At 46.2% G+C, this 27,774-nt stretch overlaps 1 protein-coding gene across 4 annotated transcripts in view; it reads right to left on the minus strand.

The window, feature by feature from the left end:
* Positions 1-27,774, minus strand: part of KEL (Kell metallo-endopeptidase (Kell blood group)) — a 543,196-nt gene that overhangs the window by 405,357 nt on the left and 110,065 nt on the right. For all 4 annotated transcript variants that reach the window (XM_085620172.1, XM_085620170.1, XM_085620169.1 and 1 more), the window contains exon 2: positions 1,424-1,571. In XM_085620172.1, the coding sequence (XP_085476298.1) occupies positions 1,424-1,571 (148 nt within the window). The remainder of the gene's footprint in view (positions 1-1,423; positions 1,572-27,774) is intronic.

Raw genomic sequence — 27,774 nt, forward strand, 5'->3', positions numbered from 1 at the left:
TCTGACTACAAAGAGCTTTAGCTGAGGGTGACCTCATGTCATCAATTCGTGAAACTAATACAATGTGAAGCACCGAAAGAGGGTGGGCTTCAGGTCAGTCCATTCAGCCATTAAGAGGGTGGGCTTTGGGTAAGCCCATTCAGCCATTAGGAAGGTGGGCTTTGGGTCAGCCCACTCAGCCATCAAGAGAGTGGGCTTTGGGTCAACCCATTCAGCCATTAAGAGGGTGAGCTTTGGGTCAGCCCATTCAGCCATTAAGAGGGTGGGCTTCAGCCATTAAGAGGGTGGGCTTTGGGTCTGCCCATTCAGCCATTAAGAGGGTGGGCTTTGGGTCTGCCCATTCAGACATTGAGAGAGTGGGCTTTGGGTCAGCCCATTGAGCCATTAAGAGGGTGGGTCTTGGGTCAGCCCATTCACTAATTAAGAGGGCGGGCTTTGGGCAGCCTATTCAGCCATTAAGAGAGCGGGCTGTGGGTCAGCACATTCAGCCATTAAGAGGGTGGGCTTTGGGTCATCCCATTCAGCCATCAAGAGAGGGAGCTTTGGGTCAACCCATTCAGCCATTAAGATGGTGGGCTTTGGGTGAGCCCATTCCGTCATTAAGAGGGTGGGCTTCAGCCACTAAGAGGGTGGGCTTTGGGTCAGTCCATTCAGTCATTAGGTTCCAAGCCTTATTCATGGTTTGCTGGTGCTTAACCAAGCTATTCACGAAGGCCATGGCATTTCATATATATGCTTACTTTGGCCCATTTGTGTCACATAAGGATTTGGTGAAGGGAATCAAGTAGTCATTGTGTTAGAACAGAGCCAGTGTCTGCTCTTTAATGTATTTACTTTGCTGACACTGCAACGTTGTAATCACTGGCTCTTTTGTTTAGGGAGTATGTACTTTTTGCATCTCTTAGCCTGTTATAAGGATACAGAGCTCTTCCGCAACCCCTCTTGCATGTTCACTTGTTTTACTTTGCTGTCATGATAACATTCGTTGAATTTACAGTTTTTTGTTCAGGTGTGTTCGCAGGAGCTTTCATAAAGGTGTGCCAGAAATACTGGCTTTTTTGTCGAAACAATGTATACTGCAACATTTAGCTACATGTGCCTTTTAAGCTCAGCACTAACAACATCAAGGTCATCGGCTGACTTTCACATCACTAGTCTTTGAGCGAATGGATTAACTCTGCTTACGCAGTCTGTTCAGATATAAGGGCCCTAGTTTCAACAACCGTAGGGTTGCAGCCGGAGGTCTAGTTTCATTATAGGATATTTGTTATAGAACAGCTGTGGGTGGCAAATAAGTCATTCAACTACTAACAAACAATCTCCCTAAAAAAGGCAGACCCAGTGACTTTACCAATGCTTGTCTAAAGAGATGATCTCAGGCTGAACACGCTCACACTTTTAGAATGTTTTGCGGCAACATTACCTCTGCTACAGGAGAGGATCGTGAAGTTTAGGATGAGCAGGATGAGGATGACAGAGACGAACAGGAGAATGCCAAGGGGCAGAATCCGCTTCAGCCATTTCTTCCTTTTGGAAGCCATCTCCGAGAGCTTGTGGTCTTTGAGGAAGGCCTGGGAGTGAAAGAGAAATGGAAACATTAGCTAAATACTGGTCATTAAAGATTGTGAGTGTGATACGGGTGCATTCTGGGATGACACCTAATAACACGACATTCTGGTAGCATGGACACACCCACCAGATCCATCCAGCCATGGATTCATTAAGAGATGTCGGTCCCAGCATCAGGACCAGTTTGTCATCCTTACTGGAGCCTGGGACACAGAATCCCTGTTGGATATGTAAGATGTGCGCATTCATGACTTGTTCCCCCTCTAGAACCCACTGTAGAGCCCTTCTTGAACCAGATGTGAAGTCCCTCTTTACTTGACCCGGGTGAAATTTCATTATGCTGGCATTACGTTATGTTATGTTATCAATACCTCTAAAGCGCGTGAATACCTGGAGGTGCCCTGGCGCTATCTCTGCTAGACATGTTGAAAGAGAGCCTACTGACTACCAAACAGCCAGGTTTATAATCTTGCGCAATTTACAGCATTTCACTTTACGGTTGTTATGCGAAATACCCATAATTACACCATCACGCCAGGTCGTGTAATTAGGCCGCTGTTCAGGGAAAAGTTCTAATGCATGTGCACGAGACCCACCAAAGTGATCAAACAGAACATGAGCAGCTGCTGTTTGAGTTATGTGGGATTAAGACTATTCTTGCTTTGCAAAATCCATCCTTGAGTCCAAAATGGACGCATGGACGTATTTTGCAGAAAAATATAGCACAAAACGGTGGATTTCGTTTCATGTAAAATCCATGTAATTTTTAAGACATTTCACGTACATGCGCACAAGCAAATTACTCAAAATTTGTGCGCCTGCTTATTTATTTTTATTCGTTAATTTTTTAATGGCAGGGACGATCTTAACTTAAAAGAAATATTGCGGACAGAATTCACAGTGAAGTTGTCGCCATTGTCTATTAGCAATCTTTCTTACAGTATTCACTTATGTTTTGTTAAGTTCTTTCTCATACTCTGCGTGTAACATTAGAATCGGTGTACACATGATAGGATAGCACACTCCTCAAGTTCCAGTGCCTTTGTGTATTTATGTAAAACAGCTTTAGGTCATCTCTAACAACGGGTCGTGGGTACCAATGTGGGTCACCGCATATATTGTCATCTGTTTCTTGGCTAGCCAGGGATGCATGCAGAGGATTGAATGTCTAGCGAGCTTAGGGTTCGATTCACAAAGGTAAACTTAGACCAAAACTCTAAGGTTAGACCAAAAGTCTAAGTTTAGACCTAAAGTCAAACTTTACTGGTAGTAAGGTTAGATGTTTGGTCTAAGTTTAGAACTGAAGTCTAAGTTTAGACCTAAAGTTTAACTTTACTGGTAGTAAGGTTAGATATTTGGTCTAAGTTTAGACCTAAAGTCGAACTTTACTGGTAGTAAGGTTAGATATTTGGTCTAAGTTTAGACCTAAAAGGTGAACTTTACTAGTAGTAAGGTTAGATATTTGGTCTAAGTTTATACCTGAAGTCTAAGTTGAGACCTAAAGTTGAACTTTACTGGTAGTAAGGTTAGACATTTGGTCTAAGTTTAGACCTGAAGTCTAAGTTGAGACCTAAAGTCGAACTTTACTGGTAGCAAGGTTAGATATTTGGTCTAAGTTTAGAACTGAAGTCTAAGTTTAGACCTAAAGTCGAACTTTACTGGTAGCAAGGTTAGATATTTGGTCTAAGTTTAGACCTAAAGTCTAAGTTTAGACCTAAAGTCTAACTTTACTAGTTTGACCTAAGTTAGACTTTTGGTCTAAACTTAAGACTAAAGGTCTAACTTTACTACTAATAAAGTTAGGCTTTTGGTCTTAATTAGACTTTTGGTGTAAACTTAAACCAAATGTCTAACTTTACCACTAGTAGAGTTACACTTTAGATCTAAACTTACACTTCAGGTCTAAACTTAGTCTTTTAGTCTAAGTTTACCTTTGGGAATCAGGCCCCTTAGATGGCAGACATCATATCCTTTAGGAAACACGTAAAGCGTCATCTGCTGCCATTCTGTGTTACTGGTCAACCCTGGAGGCAAATAAGAGGTCTGGAGAAGACCAATCAAGCTGTCTTCTTCAGTCAGAGTTCAGCCTATCTCACTACATTGAATGCATAAATCCATGCTAACTCCTGGATGCAACGATTCTAAGACAATTATCGTGTGCACACTTTGGGGCATATTTATGCGTATGCGAGCTTTGCGTTTTGCTTGCATCACACAACGTGGAACATGCAGGACACAAAGCTCAAAGTCATATTAATGAAGTCACGCAAGTCCACTGTGCATGGCTTTCAATGGCTTCAAAAATATGGAGTAATGCAACGCAGTGCAAATCACGGTGTTATTCCTCTGCCCTGAGTAGGCGTTCCATGGGCACTGCAGTGGGTGTTCTAACGCAAATCCCATGGTTTTTGACGCATTCCCAGATTTGGCAAACCTGGGAATGAGCCAAAAAGATACGCTCCCCAGCGGAGGAATAAATGGGAGAAATATCTTTATTCCTTCTCATATTTTCCTTTTCCTATGTGTGCTGCATGAATGAGGAACACGCCTCTATGGATTGTTTTTGTGCAGGACGTGTCTCCTTTGGATTAATATGGCACATTCATGCCCTTTCCCTGTGACGCAGGGCAGTGCAACATGGTGACTTGCTGCACAGCCCTGCACCACAATTATCGTAAATATGCCTCTTCCTGCGCAGTCGAAGTTATGCACAAGTTGTGGCTGGTACGAGGAATGACTGGGCCATGACCCAACGGTAATATAGCAATTTCTCCAGAGAGTTAAGGAAGGTGAGACTTCAGGGGTCATCTTGTCTCATCGAGACCTGTAACATATCATGCTTTCACGTGGTGCAAACTCTGTTCCAGATTTATAAATTGACCATGCAACGCACCACAGCAAAGGAAGCTGCTGATCTGCGTTGCGGGAACTGGACAAAGCAGATATGCTCCTTATCTACTAAGATATGGCGCTGTTCTGCTGTCGCCGTGCACTGGCGCACTTCTGGCAGCAATGCGACAATGCAGGCACCTTTGTGCCATACTGCGAGGGTGGCTGCGTTATGGTCAGGATCGTTTTTGTGCAGCAAGGGTTACCTTCCTGCGCAAAAACTATCCTTTAAGACTATTCCCTTTCTGTAGTGAGCTGTAGAATGCAGCGCACATGCAAAGAGGAAAACAAAACGAGAAGAAATGTTTTTATGTCTCCTCAGTTTGTTTTCCTCTTTGCATGTGGGCTGCATTCTACAGCTCACTACAAAAAGGAATTACTATTAAAGGATAGTTTCTGTGCAGGTTACTCCTGAATCTTGGTGGTGCAGAATTTGAAAACAAACCCCTGTCAGCATCTTTTGTAGATAGGAATTTGTGCCAAAACCCATGGGTAACACACACATTCAAGATTATTATTTCTGTCAGTAACATGGGCATTCAAGATTAGTTTTCTGTCAGTAACATGGGCATTCAAGATTAGTTTTCTGTCAGTAACATGGGCATTCAAGATTATTATTTCTGTCAGTAACTTGGGCATTCAAGATTATTATTTCTGTCAGTAACTTGGGCATTCAAGATTAGTTTTCTGTCAGTAACATGGGCATTCAAGATTAGTTTTCTGTCAGTAACATGGGCATTCAAGATTAGTTTTCTGTCAGTAACATGGGCATTCAAGATTAGTTTTCTGTCAGTAACATGGGCATTTAAGATTAGTTTTCTGTCAGTAACATGCACATTTAAGGTTATTTCTGTCAGTAGCATAAACATTCAAGATTATCTCTGCCAACAGCATATGCACTCAAGATTATTTCTGTCAGAAATATACAAATTCTAGAGTATTTCTGTCAATAAAATACTACTTTCTGTCAGTAATATACACATTCTAGATTGTTTTCGTCTAGATTGATTCCTTAGAGTAACACACATATCCAAGATTATTCATATAAGTAACACGCGTCCGTATCAGTACAAACATGTCAAAGATCTTTCCTATCATTAATATATGTATCAAAAATGATTGGAATTAGTGGCATAGGTATCTGAGATCATTTGTATCAGTAGCATGCACAACCAATATCATTCCCATCGTTAACATATGCATTGGAGAGGATTCCTGTCAGACATCTGGGTATCCGAAGGATTCCCATCATGGTCATTCGTATCCAAGATTATTCCTGCAGTAACATCTGTAACCAGTATCATTCCTTTTAGTAACAAACATGAACCGCGTGGAGTTACACTATAGACAGGCAGCCATTGATATAAATTAGAAGCGAGTGGGATCATTCTCTTTGTATGTCGATGAGTCATCTTAGAGCCTCTTCTGGGATGTTAGGTCCCACCAGCCACAAGTGGAGAAGAGATCTCCCTTCAGTGGGTTTACTTGAGGACTTCACCGTCCGTCCGTGAGAACCAAAGATTCGCGGACGAGTTTGTTTCCAAATAATGTGCTGAGCTTTGATGTAGAACTAGATGACGCCTTGCCCTCACTATGCCCAAGCCTAACTACAAATATTGCTGTTTGTGAGTTATCAGAGCGGGGAGAGGGCGGAGTAATGAGCAGTTCGGCCATATGGCAGGAGTAACACAAGAACTTCTGACAGTCAGTTTCCGAGTGGTGCTGCACACCGCCAAGATGAGGAGAAGGAACCAGGTGATGAAACATTCCATGGAGTGGACCATGTTCTGATCTATCTCTCTTCGAAGCAATCTTGTTGTGTCCATGTGACTCTGGCGCACACCACAAACCAGCCAGAGTTACTTGTATACCATGAAACTCTACGGGCACTGACAACTCCTAGAACTCCGCAAGGCACCTGTTCAAGGATGACTTATTTGAGAACCATGAAGAAATACATCTATTGGAACAAGATAGATCTTCTGTGGCACAGATGCGCCCCGATGCTCACCCTGTCAGATTTCCACAATGTGCTAAGTCAGAGAACCTCTTGATCCAGGCTCTGCTTCTAGCAAACTGAAGGCAGATGGAAGCTCTGCACCCTTCGCTGATGCTGAGAGGCTGCTGAAGGCCATCGCAAGCAGAGCACAATGGTGCGATATCCTAAACATAAGGCTGCCTTTGGGGGGTAAGATACAGGGTCGGGTCCTGCAGCCAAACCCCATGCAAGGCCAAAGCCAGTGTGCAGCAGGGGGTCGGCTGCCTGGATGGGGGTTGGGCATAGGGCCTGGCCGCAAGCCAGCCTCTGCGGCTAACCCCCCACCTTGCCATAGCAACGTCCGTGCACAGTGTGGGATTGGCTATCTATGGGGAGGGGGTTGGCTGCCTGCATGGGGGTTGGACGCAGGGCCTGGCCGCAAGTCAGCTTCTGCGGCTAACCCCCCACCTTGCTATAGCAACATCTGTGCACAGTGTGGGATTGGCTATCTATGGGGAGGGTGTTGGCTGCCTGCATGGGGGTTGGACATAGGGCCTGGCAGCAAGCCAGCCTCTACGGCTAACCCCGCCGCCCCATACCAAAGTCCATGCACAGTGTGGCTACCTGTGGGGAATTGGGTTGGCCAAAGGGCCTGGCAGTAGGCCATATGTGGCATGGGGTTAATTTACGTTTGTGTAACAGAATATTACATTATGTTTAGAAAAAACCCTATAAATTCACTAAAAAACTTGCGCCCCGAGGCAACTATAACTCATGCCCTCACCATGCACGGCTGATTTGTCACATATTACATCACTCATGACATCTTCTATGACATCATCTGTAATATCACTACAACATTTGCAATGAAATTATTGATAAAACTGTGAATGGCAGGGGAAGGAATTATAGTTACCTTAAAGCACGAGTTATAATTACCTTAGGGCATGAGTGATAGTTAACAGACCTAACTCTAACTGCTGGTTATGTTCATTTAAAATGTTACATAGCCACTGACATTTTCAGTGAATATATTTATATGTATATATATTAGCCAGTGGCAATCGCCACTGGGTAGTTATAAATTGGTCAGAATTTCCATAGGAAATGCCTTTCTTGTTTTGCTAACAACTTTTTCGCAATTTGACGAATCTTCATGAAACATTCCTAAAAAGTGCTACTTCTTGCCGAGTTTGTGCATAGACAGTTTCCGGGTGAGCCAGCAACCAGGGGCTGACAAAAACGGGGGGTCCCAAAACGCAAAATCTCCATCCATTTTTCATAGACTTTTTTTTAACAGCGCTACTGCAAAAACTGTTAAAACAAACTACACACAATTTGGCAGGAAGTTAGATCGTGGTCAAGAAAGCCTGCTTTTTATAAATCCATTCAGTAGTTTTTGAGATATTCAGCAAGAGACATATTTGTATATCTATGATGATGGGTTTGGAGGACTCTCGTGAGAATCCCTCAAATCCAATTTTCAAAAATAGAGCATTCTGATTCGCCCAGGAGGCTTTTTTTCTCTTGGGCCAATTCACTCCCACGAGAGACATGTTACTGTGGGAGCGAGCACTCTGATTGGCTGCTAGCAACGTGAAGAAAAACATGGCTGGCAGCCATTACAGGCCTCTGGTACTTAGTCCCCTGTCCTGCATTTTTAATAAAAAAAGCTTTTGTCGGCAGGGTAGGGGTACTCTGTCCCCCTGGCCCTTGTGGGGGGGACCCCCTAGCCTGCCCCTGTAGCCCTGGGTTCAAAAATAAAAATAGTGGTTCTTATTGCTGCAATCCCGCAGGTCTTCAGCAGAATCGCTGCCAAACAAAATAAGTGGGGCCCCCTCCCCCAGCCCATTTTGGGCCCCAGGGACGCCATCCCATAGGGCTTTTAAAAAAAGGGCAGGAGGTGCATGGCCACGCCCTCTGAGCCTTCAGTGGCCCCAGGGACCTCATCCCTTGGGGCCAAACACTTTGGGGCTTATTTCTAAGCTCCGTGCACTGCCTGTGCGTCACTTTTAATATGGTACAATAGGCTTGTAAATAAGCCCCGTCAGAGCATGTGGCCCCCTTCTCCCTGAACCCGGAGGCTCCATCCCTTAGGGTCATCTGCTTTATTTTTAGGGGAGAGGACACGTGGCCTCTCAATGCACAGCTTATTACCTCCCATATTACATCATGCATGACATGTTCTATGACATCATTGCGAACATCAATGCAACATTTGAAATGACATCATTGATGGCAAATCTGTGTGTATAGTTACCTTAAGGCAGGAGGTACTGTTGCTAGTGATAACTATTACTGGGGAATTTCAGTTTTTATTTAGGTTAAAACATTACGTTGGTAAGGAAATTTGCACCTCACTATAATGTTGTTTGATATACACTCACACACTGTGCCCTATGGGCAGTCTTGGCATACTGCTGCCTGAGGCCAGTAGGAATGCTACAATCCTTTCACTCACTCAACCATATGCACTCACTCATTGTATTCTACCATCAGACAATTGTGTAAATATAATTACATGATTAGTAAAGCCAAAAGAGCTTAGTATTCACAAAAAATATTTACTGCCTGTATATTCAAAAAACGTTTCTGTTGCATCAGCTGCTAAATATTCCTCACCTTCGAACCAAGAATGTGTCTGTGACCACTGGGTACAGATTTGCCAACAACAAGTTGGTGGAAACAAGACAGCAAGACTTGATAAATGAAGCAGTAGATTCTTTTATATTCTAATTCTTAAGTTAACTCTTTAACTCAGAGCCTACTCTCTTTAAACCTGGGAAACAATTAAAAACCTGCTGGTTTCCCAATAGGTCATTACTAGCGAAAAAATAAGGGTGCCCTTGCACCTAGAAACTCTGCACTATGAGTGATAGTGCGCAACACAAGAAACCAACATTTATAATAATAATAATCTATGATAGTCAATCATTTATCCATGCAAAAAACACTTGTGTCCACTTACTAAGTAACGTTCCAGTTCACACTCTTACATGCATCTGTGCACTTGCTCACTCATCCAACTGTTGACTCATTCTCATATTCACCCAACTACGCCCACAAAGTGCATTCCCAAACCTGTCCCAGCCAAAGATGGATGAAGACTGCCTCTGGGCTATAGAGCGTTCCCAAACCAATCTCACCCAAAGATGGATGAAGAGTGCCTCCGGGTCATAGTGCATTCCCATACTTGTCCCAACCAAAGATGGTTGAAGAGTGCCACCGGGACATAGTGTGTTCCCATACCTGTCCCAGCGAAAGATGGATGAAGAATGCCTCTGGGCCATAGAACGTTCCCATACCTGTCCTAGCCAAAGATTGATGAAGAGTGCCACCGAGGCATAGAGCGTTCTCATACCTGTCCCAGCTAAAGATGGATAAAGACTGCCACTGGGCCCTAGCTCATTCACATACCTGTCCCAACCAAAGATGGATGAAGAGTGCCACAGGGCCATAGTGAGTTCCCATAACAGTCACAGCCAAAGATTAATGAGGAGAGCCATAGGGCCCTATCGCGTTCACATACCTGCCCCAACCAAAGATGGATGAAGAGTGCCACTGGGCTATAGTGCGTCCCCATACCTGTCCCAACCAAAGATGAATGAAGAGTGCCCCCGGGCCCTAGCACGTTCCCATAACAAACCCAGCCAAAGGTAGATGAAGAGTGCCACTGGGCACTCGCACATTCACATACCTGTCCAAACCAAAGATGGATGAAGAGTGCCACCGGGTCATAGCACGTTGCCATACCTGTCCCAGCCAAAGATGGATGAAGGGTGCCACTGGCTAGCACGTTCACATACCTGTCCCAACCAAAGATGGATGAAGAATGCCTCCTGGCCATAGCGCGTTCCCATACCTGTCCCAGCCAAAGATGGATGATAAGTGCCTCCGGGATATAGTGCATTCTCATACCTGTCCCAGCCAAAGATGGATGAAGAGTACCTCCAGGCTATAGTGCATTCCCATAACTGTCCCAAGCAAAGATGGATGAAGAGTGCCACCGGGCCATAGCACGTTCACATACCTCTCCCAACCAAAGATGAATGAAGAGTGCCCCCGGGCCCTAGCACGTTCCCATAACAAACCCAGCCAAAGGTAGATGAAGAGTGCCACTGGGCCCTCGCGCATTCACATACCTGTCCCAACCAAAGATGGATGAAGAGTGCCACCGGGTCATAGCACGTTGCCATACCTGTCCCAGCCAAAGATGGATGAAGGGTACCACTGGGCCCTAGCAGGTTCACATACCTGTCCCAACCAAAGATGGATGAAGAGTGCCACCGGGTCATAGCACGTTCACATACCTGTCCCAGCCAAAGATGAATGAAGAGTGCAACCGGCCATAGTGCATTCCCATATCCCACGTGTAACACCTTTGCTAAGTTCACAAATTTTGTGAAGTCCAAAAGTGTAGCTAAAGACCCTGCACAAGGAAGGTTTGGCAGGAGAGAAAAAAAACTGCTTTCGTTTGTAGTGAATTTTCATGCAAAAACCAGGAAAATGTTTGGTCTGCAGAAACTTTGTATGCAGATAAAATTTACAAAGGTGACACGTTTTTCTTCTCTTGTAAACTTCCAAAATGTGTCTACTTATCCAATCTTGGCCAGCAGGGTTATAAACTTTGCTTTCTCTGATTAAGAACATAATGCAATGATTGCATTGGAAGGAGCAGAGAAATTTCCTTTCCATAAATAAGTTTCATTATTGCTTAGGACGAAAAGTGGCTTGAATCCTACCCAACCACAGATAATGAAGAGGGCCTGCAGGAGTATATTGTGGCAGGACAAAAACTATCAAACAGAAGGAGTTTTGTTCAGTTAGAAATGTAATGACAAGTCTCAGGCTACTTGACTGGAGGGTCTTAGTGACAGCGTCAATGGCTTCATGCAAAGGTGGACACGTCTGTTAAATCGCACCCCAATGGCAGGAGCTGAGACTGCATTTCGAGGGGTTAAACTGAATAAAAGCAGGGAATGGATGTGGTCATCTGCTGTCCATATTTGAATAATTGCTACTGGACTTTGCTCAGGGCGTTAATTTAATTTTGCAATGCACAAATATGGGCCAGAGATAAGCCAGTTTTGAATTAAAGAGGAAGGGGAATAAACAGCTGTTAATATGTGACAGCGTGCGGGAAATGTGACATTTAGCACCCCCCCCCCCCTTCCCAGCCAGCAGGGCTGACACACGGGCCAGTGTGCCTCTTGACTTCTTGGCGCTGCTTCCCGCTCTCGCGGCAGTTATTGTAGTGTCTTGCGAGTTAACAATGACGGATCCCTTTTGGCTCCTGATGAACTCCGTAGAGCTTTGACGTAATGAACGGGGTGCATTGCAGTGGAGGCCGCTTTCGAATGTTGAGTTCGCAGTTACACGCAGACGAATAAAGACGTGTGACTCCAAGCTCCATCTGTTGCGTAGTCATTTATGGGTACCCCATCTGGAAAGTCGCTACATTTATAATCAACGAGAACAACTGTTGCATTCAAAGCATTCTGATTGTAGAAATCATTTTAGGATTCCATACATGGTGCTAATACAGTTATCCAAAATACCCTTCCTTCTTGTGATGTTACCAACACCAGTACTTAGGTTTCCATCAGATTTTTCTCTGCCTCAAGTAATAAACAGTTAGAAACTTCCAATATTTTGACGACTACAAGAAACACCTGGGGTTGGTAACGTTCTGCTTCACTTAATTTTATGGAGAAACGGGATGGCTGCTGACTCTCCTACCAGGGGTGTGCACTGTGGAATCCCCTCCCTCAAAATCTGCAACATATTCCCTCTCATCTGTGCTATAGGAATCCCAGAAAGGCTTGCCTGTTCTCCCTGCTACGTGTCCCTCACAGCAAACTGCAATATAAACAACTGGTTTCATTTAGCGTCATTGTGGCTGTTTCTGCAAACGATGCTCATAGCATTACTTGTAAAAACAACAAGGTGGTTGAAAAAATGCTTGAATTAATCTTAGCTACTGGCTATCTCTTGACTATTTTTTTTGCTCACTGTGCCATTCTAGACAGTGACCTGCCTTATGCAAATTAGTCTTGGTCCTGCTCCAGTAAGAACATTTCATCCCAAATTGCCAGACCAGATCGACTTCTGATGGGAACAAAAACAACTTCAGACTGGTTCCAGCCTACTTAAGTCTCATCAGTGAGGTATAGCTTGAGTCTTATAACACAGTGACATGAGACCCACGTCTGGGCATTCCCGTCACTCATTGGGCATCTACTTCAAAAACAACAAGGTGATAGAAGGAATGCTTGATTTATTCTAAGCTACTGGTGATTGCTTGGGCCGCATTCCAGACTATTGTTTCCATCACCAGTTTGTTTGTGCAGTATACAACAGAGATAACAAGGTGGCAAGGTCATGAGGTTGTGCAAAATCGTCTGTGCCTAGTTATTTGGAAAAACACAAATTGGAAAGGTTCTCCAAAGAGATGAACTGGCCACTATACACTCCAGAAGGGAGACAATGCTTCCGAAAGTAATTACACAGTCCTCTGAGCACCAGGAAGTAAAGTTATCCAAAGTCGAAAGACCAGGGTAAACAGTGATGCTTTATTTTGTTCATTCACATGCATAGAGCAGTCTTGACAAATCTTGTAGTCAACACGTGTTTCGTCGCTATGTTATTTCCACCACAGACTTCATCAGGGCCAAAAGTAATAAAGTGTTCCAATACAGAGAGCTTGTGCCTTTGGTACAGCATATGTTCAATCAATTCTATTTTTAGCGTGAATTCTGTAGCTGTGTACGTGTGTAGGAAAGTGCCCCTTTTGACATACCCCCATTTTTGCATGGTGTCTGATGCAACTTTGACTGAAAGTGTGCTGGGTTCTTGCTAACCAGGTACCCAGCACCAGTGTTCTTTCCCTAAAATGGTACCTTTGCTCCAATTGGCACTACTTTAGACTCCATGTAAGTCCCTAGCAAATGGTACCACTGGTACCTATGACATTGGGTCTAAAGGGGGTTCCTAAATGATGCAGCATGAATTGTTCCACCCTAAGGGACTCCTCACCAACCTCAGGCAAACTGCCTGCGTGTCTTTGTGCAGAGAAAAGTGAAGAGTTGACATGGCACACATCCCTGTGTGCCACGTCTGCAAAGTACTGCATGAGGTATAGGCAAGTCACCCCTACAGCTGGCCTTACAGCTCTATGGCAGGGTTCACTATACCCCATGTGAGGGAATATCTGCATGAGTGGACATGTCCCTGTGGTATCTAAGCAAAACCTTAGATACCCCATGTGCACAGGGAAGCCATAACGAGTACATAAGGCGGACACTAATGATTACAAGTTCCCCAGCTCCATGATGCCTTCACTGTACCCACAGATGTTTAGTACCAAACATCTCATCTTAATAAACCCACACTGATGTCAGTGTTGGCTTTATAATAAATGCACCCAGAGGGCACCTTATAGGTGCCTCCTGCAAACCCACTGACTGCTCGTGTGTTGACTGGCTGTTTTCGACCAGCCAGCCACCACAGAGACGTTTCTCACGTCCAGAGGTGAGTCTTTGCTCTCAGAGGCCAAGAACAAAGTCTACAACCTCCTCCATGCAGGATGTGCATTTCAGAGCGGGAAGTTTCCAAGGCCCCGCTGCCTTTGTTCTGCGACCCAGGCTACGCTGGATAGTGAGATGCCAATCCCCCTCCCCTTACCCCACCTTTTGGCAGCAAGACAGGCTGTAAAATTTGGAAGATTAAGAGATGGACTCACACCAAGCCAGCACCACTCCTAAGGTAGACTAGATAATGTGTACTCCACTTTTCAGATTCCTCCGTATTGTTTTAGGCAGAATTAGGAATATAGGGTCAGGGCTGTGCCCACTTCCCACTGGAAATGGTCATATAGAGGGTGCAGACACCCTAAAGGTATGCAGCCCATTAGCTACTACCTGTCACTCCCCTACCCCTAAATTGAGAATTTAGGTGGCACCTCTGAGCCCAAGAACTCAGATTTGACGGATCAAGAGAAGAAGGATGAAGAAGAGTCACTGCTTGACGAGAACTGCGGAAGAACCAAGGACTTTTGACATGAAACCCTGCCTGCTGGCAGCTCTCTGGACAGTTGTGACAGAGTGACTTGTCCTGCAAACTGGAGGTCTACCAAAGCCTTGGGTAGCCTGCCAGCTCTTCTTGGAGTAGCGGAGCTACTCCCATGCAGCCCACAGAGGCCACTGAGTGTGAAGACACCAGGACCAACAGGAGCTGTGCAGCATCACCCCACGGGGTACCACAGGCACTGCACCAAAGACCCCTTATGACTTAAGTCCCTGTTTGGGAGCTCTCTGACTTGTCCCCAGTCCCCCTGTGCAGCCTTTTTCCAGGTGGCCCCCTTTCACCATAGCGTGCCCAGCTACAACCTAACCAGCACCCTGCTCCCGGTAAAACCCAGACAATGCTGGCAGTAGTTTGGACCTTGCCCCACTACAACTCTATACCCAGAAAGTGAACCTCAGACACTGACTGTACCCACCTTTATGCATTTATGACGTTTCTTTCCATAGGATTCCATTGTGCGTAAAAGCGCACAGGTTTGAAAGATTTATTTACCTGTAAAAATTGCTAACAAAAACATTGCCTACTTTGGAATAAAGTTCTTGGGTTTACAAAATATATAAAAGGTAAGCGATATTTTTCTAATTTAGTCTCAGATTTATTCTTTGAGTGTGTATCTCATTTATTGCCTCCGTGAGTACAATAAATGCTTTGCACTACCCTCTGATAAGCCTAACTGCTCGCCCACACTACCACAAAAGAGAGCGTTAGCGTTATCTACTTTAGCCTCTGTAGGCCAATTGGGGACCCACTGGACTCTCTACACTGTGTATTTATTTTTAGCGCAATATATAGAGAGCCGGCTTCTTACAACGTGTATAAAAGTAAATGCCATGAAAGAGTAGGCATTTCTGTGTAGTGGTGCAACGCTGTAACGGAGAGAGCTCTCACAACCATGTGTTTACCGGTGTATACCACAATGATGAAACAGGTGTTGGGTACAAGATGTGTTACTTCCTGCTGCTCATGGGACTGTATAAGTAATGTTTGTACAGTAGACACTCAACAAAAGTCCAAGGCTCTGGATGAACGATACTTTGGTTGGGAGTGCGTCCGGCCACAGGTTTAAGGTCCAGAGAGTTAATGGGGTCATTGTCATTAAAGATCGAGAAAGCATGCATCATTCACCCAGCAACGGCTCCAAATACCACTTCATTGAGGCGGCGGCCAACTGATAAAGAGAGTCAAAGAACAACTGAATCTGCAACGCAACTGCAAAGGTGACACCAATGACGGCAGCGTCAATAGGCTTGGCATTTTGTGACAGATGTACGACCGTTTTTAGCGATTGCTAATAGTGAGTCGGGCCGCTAGCGACTGCTAAAATGCAATTTGGCATCTACTAACCCTATTTTGCGATTTAGAGTTGGTATTAGGAAGGGCTGTGCCAAGGGCTTCCCTCCCTCATAGTCAGTCGCAGGTGATGTATGAATGTTTTGCGACCCGAATGTGGTTTCAAAACCTTCATTGGTTAACGACTCCATGAAGGAGGTGGTAACCCATTCACAAATGGGAAGCCATGCCCAAAGGACTACTACCCCTTTGTGAATGTGGGCGCCAACATTTTTAAGAGCATGCATTGAACCCAAGGACCACTGCCTGCTCTTAAAAAATGAACAGATAGCTTTTTTTATTTTTTTCAAAATGCAACCCGTTTTGTTTTACGGAAACCGGGCTACGTGCATTTTAATAAAAAAATATTTTATTTAAAAAGCAATACCAGGCCATTCCCAACGGGTTGCAAACTGCGACCTGCCTCATGAATATTGGTGAGGTAGGTCATTTCTGACCTCATTGGTAAGAATCACTAAATGTGTCTGAGATATATTAGTACATCGTATTTTGTGAGTCCCTAATTGCAAAAAATCGCTATTAGAAATTTGCAAAAAGAAATGGCCGCCAATCTGACCTGAACGTGCTAGTGCATGCAAACACAGGCCTGCACACGTGCAAGCAGGCTAGTTGAGTTGTGTCTCTGTACACCCTGCCTCTTTTTGAGGTTGCTGTGTCTGCAGTTTGTTATTCTTCAGTCAGGGCAGACTCTAATAGCACCTGCTGCCCCTTCCTGGCCTCCAGCAATATTCAGACACCAATACAAATGTCAAGATAACTTCGGTGATTAATGTTCTTCCTGGAGAGAGACCTGAGTTTTGTCTAGTGGACCTTTTGGCTCATCTGAAGGTAGCACAGGGGGTTAATGTGCCTGCTGAAAAGAACAGGTATCATGCAGATCACAAAAAGCATATAATATAAATAGGTCACTGGGTTCCTACTTTTGTCAGAGAGAGCCTTTTGTTACTTGCAGTTTATAAGTTAAAATCCTAATATAGAACACAGCTATTAACTGTCATCAAAGAGCTGCATGCAAACTGCAAGGTATAAATTAGAGATATCATTTTTTTTTTCGGGCTCTTTCATTATCCTAATCTTGCAAAACAGTTTCGTTTGGGTAGAAATCAATTCTTATTGAGAACCCCTAACAATGGTGTTACGTTTTAAATTCGGGTTTTGTGCTTTTCCAGACCAAGGACTCTTAAACTATACTGTCTACCAGTATGGATGACATGTGACTCCCACAACTTGTAGTTCTCTTTCTTACGTAACATTTCCATACACTGATTTACACACCTATGATTGTCTCTGTTCAATGTGTGTGTGATGTTAAGTGCTCTGACACCTTACACTGGTACGAGTGGCGCTATAAAACTAAATGAATCTGAGAGAGAGTGAGTGGTTATGGAGACTTGAGGGGCGCTGTTAAAGGGTGGTAGTGAGGAAATCCATGGCAGAGGTGGTCATGGGGGCGTTGAGGGGTGCCAACAAACATTGTCGCACCGGGCGCCACCAGCACCAGTTGGCCCTGTCTTCAGTTTTTGGGTGCGATGCAGCACCGCAAGTTTCAGGGACTGGAAAGAAAGGGGTGGGACTTTAGAGGTACAGCGCACCAATGGGTGCAGGCTTTGGTGCAGGGCGGGGATGGGAGGGCGTCATTGGGTCGGAGTCACTGTGCTAGGGCCGGGAGTCACCCATGCTCCACATTCACCCTAGAAGGTTGGCGGGCAGGGGTCGGGTTTCTTGTCCCTCCAAACCCACTTCTGATTATAGCACAATTTTTCTGCCCGGATTTTCCAGCCAGTAATATCAGTGCCAATGTTTCCGAACCTGGGAAATCTGGGTGCAGCAGCACCGGGACATCTGAGATCAGCGGAGCGGGAGCTCACCTCGGATACCCCTTACACTGTCTACCCCTCACACCAGGCGGGCAACTAGAGCCAAATTTCGGGGGGGGCTGAAAAAGATTTCGGGGGGGGGGGGCTAAGTCTTCGAGCCATAGGCAGAGTGGCTGTATGAAGGGGTGAAACCACAACAAAAGCATCATTAACGAGTAAATGGTCTTTTAAAGACCTGTGAAGTACTCGGGTGCGGCTGCAATTAGATGGACGCCAGCCCGGCTGACACACACGACGGGGGGGGGGGGGGGAGGGGGGGCTGAAGCCCGGTGAGCCCAATGGGTGTTGCGCGCCTGTCTCACACTATTCCCCTCCCCACCCCATGTATACAGTCCAGCCTCTGAAGCCGGTCATGGCGCTCCCAGGGAGAGTTCAGAGGTCACGCAACACCCAAGCCCCAACTCCACAAGAATGCTGATGTTCACGAACAAATAGTTTATTTTCCATGTCCAGGAAAGTTCAGCCAGTTCTGAGCATTGCCAAAAATGCTTCACATCTCAGAGCAGGCTCAAGAAGCCAGAGTTAAAGAGGCGGAGGGCAGAGTGGGACAGGGAGGGTCAGCCAGAGAGGAAAGACTGGGACAGGGAGGGTCAGCTAGAGAGGGCAGGGTGGGACAGGGAGGGCCAGCCAGAGAGGGCAGAGTGGGACAGGGAGGGCCAGCCAGAGAGGGCAGGATGGGACAGGGAGGGCCAGCCAGAGAGGGAAGGATGGGACAGGGAGGGCTAGCCAGAGAGGGCAGAGTGGGACAGGGAGGGCCAGCCAGAGAGGGCAGGATGGGACAGGGAGGGCCAGCCAGAGAGGGCAGGATGGGACAGGGAGGGCCAGCCAGAGAGGGCAGGATGGGACAGGGAGGGCCAGCCAGAGAGGAAAGACTGGGACAGGGAGGGCCAGCCAGAGAGGGCAGGGTGGGACAGCGAGGGACAGCCAGAGAGGGCAGGATGGGACAGGGAGGGCCAGCCAGAGAGGGCAGAGTGGGACAGCGAGGGCCAGCCAGAGAGGGCAGGATGGGACAGGGAGGGCCAGCCAGAGAGGGCAGGATGTACAAAGTAAAGTCAACATGGCTGACTTCTTTTAAGAACAGTGGGCGTGGCTCGGGCTGCAGATATAGTTTTAGAGATAATTTACTGATGAAGCGTGATGCTGTTTCCATGAAGGAGAAGGCGTTGCGCGGTAACCTTCCGCCCGCAGAGAACACAGAGCACTCCACACACCTCCCCACCTACCCCCGGGCTTCGATGAGCTATACATTCCAATGTCTTACAATAATCCCTCCTTGGTCAGAGCCAAGGTGCAATCCATCCTGGAGTGAGTGAAGCCACCCCGCCCACAGCTAGAAACCTGAACTGTCAGTCCACAGAGAAACACGTGACGCGCCAGGGCCCCCCAGGAGGGATTCCAAGGCAAGTGAAAGCCTTCCAGGCGCTAGATTCCCAACATCTCCCCTGCCTGTGTGTGTCAACACACAAGAGAGCGCACAGGACGTGAAGGGAAAAACATGCTACAAGCCAGCACCCCACACACCAGTTCACTGAATAAATACAAGTGCCACCTGTTCCCAGGAGAGGCCTGCGACATCCGGGCTCTGACTTCAGCTTGAGCGGTGTCTTTGTTCCTGTGCCTTCTGTGAATATCAAAATGAGTAAGTGCCTTCTGTGAATACCAAAATGAGTAAGTGCCTTCTGTGAATATGAAAATGAGTAAGTGCCTTCTGTGAATATCAAAATGAGTAAGTGCCTTCTGTGAATACCAAAATGAGTAAGTGCCTTCTGTGAATATGAAAATGAGTAAGTGCCTTCTGTGAATATCAAAATGAGTAAGTGCCTTCTGTGAATACCAAAATGAGTAAGTGCCTTCTGTGATAATGAAAATGAGTAAGTGCCTTCTGTGAATACCAAAATGAGTAAGTGCCTTCTGTGAATACCAAAATGAGTAAGTGCCTTCTGTGAATATCAAAATGAGTAAGTGCCTTCTGTGAATACCGAAATGAGTAAGTGCCTTCTGTGAATACCGAAATGAGTAAGTGCCTTCTGTGAATATCAAAATGAGTAAGTGCCTTCTGTGAATACCAAAATGAGTAAGTGCCTTCTGTGATAATGAAAATGAGTAAGTGCCTTCTGTGATAATGAAAATGAGTAAGTGCCTTCTGTGAATACCAAAATGAGTAAGTGCCTTCTGTGAATACCAAAATGAGTAAGTGCTTCTGTGAATATCAAAATGAGTAAGTGCCTTCTGTGAATACCAAAATGAGTAAGTGCCTTCTGTGAATACCAAAATGAGTAAGTGCCTTCTGTGAATATCAAAATGAGTAAGTGCCTTCTGTGAATACCGAAATGAGTACGTGCCTTCTGTGAATACCAAAATGGTAGTAAGTTTAGGATTTTGTCTTAAGTTAGTTCTGTGAATCGGGCCCGACGTGCTAAGATAGTTAAGAAACCCATAACATAATATTATAAAATGCTGTACAGATGATGGTACCTTTCGTTCAGCTTTTCTTCCTCACAGTCCTTAAATACATTTCATTTCTCTTGTTCGATGCTTCCACTGTTTTGTATTTCTTTGCTTTATGTTTTATCATACTTCTTCCCAGATTTTAGACATATCATAATATGTACCTTTTTGATGTAACTATTTCAATAAATCTTTCTTAAACTCCAAAAAACAGGGTTAAAAAACTGAAAGTGCTGCACCCCGTGCACAAGTGCGTACACTCCCCCCCCCCCCCCAGCAGGCCAGCTGCCCTGGACTCCCCCTTCACACCTGCCAGGAAGCCTTTCGCTGGCGCACTTTACACTGTGTGTTTGTGGGCTGTGTTTTGGGTCGAGCCTGGGCAGTGCATTGCACTGCTCTGCGAGGCATGCTGTATTCAGGTAGCGGCTTGAAGCTCCACTCACTCTCCACCCATATTTTTCATTGGTTTGTGTCATTGTCCACTGTAAACTGCGGATATTCATTGGTCAATGGGCTTAGTTGTCCCTCCTTAGTAACGCCTTGTCTCATTTTGTAACCTCCCATTGCAACACCCCCTGTTCTTGTGTAGTTACTCAGTAGCCTTTAATTACAGCGTCCGAGCCATATTTTCTCAAATAGTTTGTCCTGCCACAGGACACGCTCTCTCCTAATGCTTTTTACATTTTTTATAGCACAAATGTATTTGCAATGCAATAGGTCTCGCATTTGCGAGAGTTTAAGCTATTTGGCATTGTAAATGACAAAGCTTTTATTTACATTTTAAAAACCAAAACACAAATAAAAGTCATTGTCATTTACAATGCCAATAGCTTAAACACACGTAAATGCGAGACCTTTTGCATTGCAAATGCTTGTTCCTCATATGTCATTGAGTGGACTGCAGACAAACCGGAGATAAGCACTTTCACCTCCCCCTTTGACATAACCCACGTGTTGTGAATGTGCCAGGAGCTTCCAGTCTGTGGATAGATGGGCGGATCCCAGTGCATTATACCAACCAAGGCACTAGTTTGGTCTACCCCCCCCTTCCGACACCTGTTAAACCTCCCCACCCCTTCTTCCCCAGAGTTGCCAGCACCCGTGCCCCCTCTGTCTTGTGTTCTGTCGCTTAGCTTGTATAAATCGGAGTGGGGTTCATAAAACTCTACATTTAAGATGCAGAAATGTGCCCCATTTCATCCAGGCCCCCTGCTCTGGGGTCCCAAGAGTCGGTCCACGAGGAGAGATTTCACGCCACATAAACGAGTCTCCTTTGCAGTCCGCGTCCGCATGTTATGTTAAATCAACTTGATATAGCGCGCAAATCACCCTAGGGCATCTCGGCACTGCTTGCAGATCAAAGACAGAACTCCATGCGGGTGTTATTAAAATAGATGGGCTTTAAGTTGTTTCCTAAATTTACAGTTACTTGAGCAAGAACATACATGAAGAGGGAGCTTGTTCCAGTACACAGGGGCGAGATAGGAGAAAGCGTTACCGGCGCTGCATGTTAGACAGATGCGAGGGATCCACAGCAGTGCTTTCGAGCTAGATCTTAGATTACGACAGGGGGCATACGCTTTTATTCTTTTCTGAAGATAAAGTGTGCCTTTACCTTTTAAGGCATTATATGTGAGGCTACAGATTTTAAAATATGAGCGTTTCCTCAAAGGCAGCCAGTGTAATTCTTTCTTTCAACAGAGTTGAGCACAAGCCCTGCAGCTGTATTTTGAACAACCTGAAGTTTAGATATCAGTGTTTCACGGACATTGGCCAACAGGGCGTTGCCATAGTCCAGTCTGCTTATGACTAAGGCTAGAAGCAGCCTTCTCCGGGCGGCGGTAGGGAGGTAAGGGAAGATTCTGCGCAATAGGTGTAGGGAATGGTAGCATGAGCCTGTGGTGGCCAGAATATGATCTCTCATCGTTAAGGCTTGGTCCAGTTTTATCCCCAGATTTTTTACTGCTTGATTGGGTACCGGGGAGGCGCCCAGTCGCTGCGGCCACAAATCATCAGCCCAGATGGCAGGGTCTTTACTGAACAGCATGATCTCGGTCTTATCTGCATTCAGGTGGAGATAGTTCTTATTCATCCAGTCTGAGCTGGCTAGCATGCCTGTGGAAAACTGTTCTTTTTCCAGCACCAAGTCCTGGCCTGGTGTAAACATCAGCTGGGTATCGTCAGCGTAAGAGATTATATCGAACTTAAAGCACTCTGCGATCTCAGCCAAAGGAGCCGTATAGATATCAAACAAGGTGGGGCTCAGACATGAGCCCTGCGGCACGCCCTTATCTAGAGTTATTTTGTGTGAGGAATAGGGGCCCACGGTGACAGTTTGATGTCTGTCATTCAGAAGTGTTGGAGCCATTTCAATGCCAGACCCTGGATGCCAATTTCTTGCAGCCTTTCCATCAGCCTCATATGGGAGATGGTGTCCAAGGCTGAGGACAGGTCCAATAATACAAGTATCAATGGGTTTCCTGCATCCACTCCCAGACGCAGAGAGTCAGTCACCGCCATCAGCGCCGTCTCGGTGCTACGGCCAGGGCGGAAGACAAAGTGGGAAGGGTCAAGGATCGGATTAATTTCTAGATAAGAGCTGAGTTGCTGATTGACAAGACCTTCAAGCTGTTCACCCAAAAGAGGTAGTAAAGATATAGGGCAGTAGTTGCCTAGCGAATTATGATCCAAAGAAGGATTTTTAGAATAGGACGTACGCAGGCCACCTTCCATTCTGACGTGATGGTACCTGTTATGATTGAACAATTAAAAATCTCTAAGATTCCTGGGGTGTGTGCGCGCGCATGCGTGTGTGTGCTTTTGCCCCATTTTATAGATCCTGACCTGAACCCGGTCCTCTCTGACTACACTGGAAACAGAAACATCTCCCCTCAGTGCTGTCGGTCCGGGCCCGCTGTGGAATATTTAGGGGCCCGGATGATAGCAAGGTTTGAGCCCAGTTGTCTCACTTCCAGTTTCCCCTGTCTGTTTTAATGTTCTGATCAGTTTTGCAAATTATTCACGGTTTCGCCCTGCCCTGGTTTTGCTTTTGCTAGGGTCCGTGCCCCGCTTTGCCTGCCTGCTCCTCAAGTCTGTCTGTATTTGCGTCCTGGACCTGTCTGCCTGACCTGCTCCTCGTCTCTGCGTGCCTGTATCTGCTACTTGGATAGGCCAGTCAGTAACTGCTACTCTGCTCTGCCTGTATCTGCGCACTCTCCTCTGCCTACGAGTATCTGCGTAATCTCCTCTACCTGCCTGTATCTGCGCAATCTCCCATGTATCTGTGTGTTTTCCTCTGCCTGTCTGTGCGCGCTCCTCTCTGTCTGCTTGTCTTTGCGTTCTTCTCTATGCCTGTATCTGCGCACTCGGCTCTACTTGCCTGTACCTGCGCTGCTCTGCCTAACTGTACCTGCCCATTCGGTTCTTCCTGCCTGTATCTGCCCACTCTGCTGTCTGCCTGTATCTGTCCACTCTGCTCTGTTTGCCTGTATCTGTCCACTCTGCTCTGTCTGCCTGTATCCACCCACTCTGCTCTGTCCACTTGTATGTGTGCTGCTCTGCCTTGCTGTGCCTGTGCCTTCTGACTGTACCTGCATAGCCGACTCTGTCTGCCTGTGTCCCCACACTCCTTTCTACACTCCAAGGGCCCCACACTCGCTCAATGAGAGGACGCCGAGGATACCGACTGTCAGAGGTATCGGAGAGGGTGGGTCTAGGTACAGTAACTGCTCAGAGAGTGCGCGGGGATGAGTGATTGACAGGTGTGTGCTGGAGTCCCCGGTACAGGAACCGGTGTTTCCCAGATGTCGCTTCTAGTCCTTGTCCATGCGGGGGAGGCGTGCAGTGAAGCTGGTGCCCCATCTCTTGTAGCCGTGATTAGTGAATAAAACCCTGTGCAAAGATCCCGGGCCTCTCCCAGGGGGCATTAAGAGCTAAACCCCGCGCCCTCTCATTGAAGTGGATAAACTTCGTACTCTAGGAAGGTACCTCGGTACCCCTGGGCCTCCTCGAATAAAAGAGACACCCTTTTTAACAAGCATTTACAATGCTATAGGTGTCGCAATCGGGAATTTGTAACCTTTGGCATTGTAAAAAAGAAAGAGCGCGGTGTCCCCGAAGCGGGCACCGCGCTCTGAATTAAAGTGAAAATAAATAAATGAATACACTTAAAGTGAAAATAAATGAATAATTAAATAAATACATAGAGCGCGGTGTGACTGAAGCGGGCGCCGCGCTCAGCATGAACATACAACTAAAAAAAAGCAACCCCCATTGTCAATAAACTAAATAGTTCTCACCCACTAAATAAAGCATGCCAAGGCAGGACTTAGAAGCCTCATAATGAATCAGAATCCAGCGTTTGCCAAGGACAATATGACACCAGCCAATAAAAAATATGGGAGGTGAGTAAGCGAGGCTTCCTTAAGCATACTTGACTACAGCATGCCTCGCAGAGTGGGCAGCGCACGCGCGCTGCCGCTAGGCTCGACCTAAAAAAGTACAGGAGCTGTTTTGATCAAATTAATAAAGCTTGGGAACCTCATTCCTCCATTCCTTTCCCGCTTCGACCTCTGTGTGTGCATGCACATGCGTGTGTGTGTGCATGAGTGTACGTGTGCATGTGTGTGTGTGTGTGCGTGCAAGTGTGTCTGTGTATGTGTAGGAGTATGTGCATGCATGTGTGTGTATGTGTGTGTGTGCGTGAGTGTGTGTGTTCATGCGTGGGGGCGTGTGTGTGCATGAGTGTGTGTGAGCATGTGTGTGTGTATGCGTGCGAGTGTGTGTATGTGTATGTGCATGCACGTGTGCGTACATGTGTGTGTACGTACATGTGTGTGTGTGAGTGTGTTTGTTCATGTGTGTGGGGGTGTGTGCATGTGTGTGTGTGTGCATGTGTGTATGTGCATGTGTGTGTGAGTGTATGCGTGCAAGTGTGTGTATGTGTATGAGTATGTGCATGCACTTGTGCACACGTGTGTGTACGTGTGTGCGTGAGTGTGTGTTCATGCGTGGGGGTGTCAGTATCTGCATGCACGTGTGTGTGCATGCACATGTGCACGTGTGCATTTGTATGCGTGTGTGTATTGTGTGCGATGCCGCGAGCTGTCTCCTAACCACTTCATCCCTTTGTAGGCGAGGACAAGAATGATCCATCACACATTGTTTTATCTGTTGCTCAGGAATGTGTAATCATAAAAAATCTCAAAGGCTAGGAACCCTTAAATCATTCGAAAGTGCTCCGGTGAGTTTACAAGGCAATAAAGCACATTCGATATTAAAAACATAAAGTGAGATATGAAATGAGCCGATTCTGAGTCTGGCTACACTCCCACGTGTGAATGTTTGTCTTCAGCGGCCTTATGGGAATAAGTGGGTTCAGGTGCCGCTCTCCCGGCTCCGAGCATCTGTCATCATCTGGGGTCCGAAGAAGAATGAAGGGCCTGCGACTGACACGAATGACGTCATCGCTATCTTTAAGGACCCGTCATGAGCGCAGAGAACATCAGTCAGTCTTAAATTCCTTATTCATTAAAAGTCGTTCTGCGCCGCCGGACCACATTCTGACGCCCTGGATGCGTGCTTTCAATCCTCTCTGTGTGTAACACAACACATCAGCACTTTGTTTTGTCAAACATGCTCCTGTATTTCACACAATGCTCAGCAGTGTACCGGAAAACCGAAACATATACCACGAACGCGAGTTGAAACCAGATACAATTCACCGTATATTCACATTCATATTGTGTGAGTAAAACACAATATTCAAAAGAGTCTGACCAATAGGGAGCAGGCCTGCCCTCCACATGCTCTCCCATTGGACGCATCTCTGCCTCCCTTTGACAGTCAAGGTAGAGTTGTCCTGGGGGATCCCAACAGGCAGAGGACATATTCTGTGTTGCACCTGGAGACTTGACCTTCGCTCTCACCGAAATAAATTAATATCCTCTTAATTTGCAGCTTCATTTAATTTTTTTATTGCATGGACCAGCTCTCAGGGGCATCCGAGCTCTTCAAGGAAGAAGAAGCAGGTGATGAGTCCTTGGCACATAGAGTATCTGTGTGTCTGTTGTCTGATAATGCTTGGACTCTCGACAGTACAATTAGACTGTTTGTGAATGACTGTTAATGCCTTATAATATTGTAAAGCGCTCTGATACCCTCGGGTCTTGCCAGCGCTATATACAACTCTTTAAATACATAAATAAATAAAAATAGAGGCGGGAACAAGAGCCTAGCATTGCAAAACAGTGAGTAGGAATATTAACACCGGGCGCACAGCACTGGACGTGTGTCAGGAGCAGGGTTCTACCACACAGCATCCCACGTATCATGTGGACAACTAACAATATAGAAAAGCAGGGGCCGTGCCATATCTATGGGACCGCGCCGAGAGGGAGTGTATCAGGTGCGGTCAACGCCACAATATCACAGGTTTGTAAGGAATAACACGCTCACGTCCCCAAACCCCAGACCTGCATGTTCTGGGAAATGGTGGCCACTTTCTCCTAAGTGTCTGCAGATTTGACCTGCTAATGTTTATCACAATTTCACAAAGCTCATAATTGCGATATTTGTGATAACCGGAGTTACTTCCCATACCGTCACTTCATAAGTAACGACTTGTCATAAGGGCAACAGAAGCAAGAAGAAAAGGTAGAAATGCAGGGGGTGCAAAGCACGTTCACAGCAGGATGGAGCAGACACTTCGGCCCTGCCATGAGAAGAGCAGCTCTCTGCAAACCACCTCCTGGTCAAAAGGAGCCTTGAGCTCGCCTTTGGATGTGTCTAGAGAAGGGGCTTCCCTGCGGGTGGGGAGCCGCATGGTCCATGACATTGGGGCCACTCCGATGAAGGCCTGTTCCAGGGTCCAGTGCTTCAGATATTTTGAGATTTTGTGTAAGTTACTTTTCCATGCGAAGGTGGACTTCTTTCTAAGAGATGCAAGTGAGTTTGCAAGAGTGTGCCGCTTCAATCACGAGGCATACAAGGCGCTACAGAACTCAGGCCCCACCTACTTGAACAGTTGCATCTCCTTCCACCAGATGCCCCACAAACCTCCTCTCCGCAGGACTCCTACTCGCACACAACCCACGCATGCACGAAACCAGATCAGGAGGATGGGCGCTCTCTTACATCGCTCCTAAAGTGTGGAGCAGCCTCCCACTCCACAGCAAAGCCCCCTCCTCTCTTCTTGAATTCTGTACGAAGCTGAAGACCTGGTGAATCAATGAACCGACCCGTATATAGGCAGGGCCGGGCACACACACCCGCTCAGTGGCAGGACACCCTCACGGGTGATAGCGCGCTTTACATATTCATATAACATAACATTGGCGGTCTTGAACACTGGGGTGATGTGACCCAAACACATGGTGTCTGCCGCAAGGCATGCATTGCTGCATTTATGGGGAAAGCATGCATTCAGGACGGCCACTAAAGGCGGCGGCATTGCGTTACTCAATTTTTCAAAGATCATGACTTGTACAATGTGTTTTAGGTTTTTGTTGGGATGACAGGTTTAAAATTATCTTAACCATATAATGCAGTGCCATGGTAGGCTCGCACCTTCCCTTATTA

Source organism: Triturus cristatus, chromosome 7, assembly GCF_964204655.1.
Source record: "Triturus cristatus chromosome 7, aTriCri1.1, whole genome shotgun sequence".
In the NCBI taxonomy this organism is placed as follows: Eukaryota; Metazoa; Chordata; class Amphibia; order Caudata; family Salamandridae; genus Triturus; species Triturus cristatus.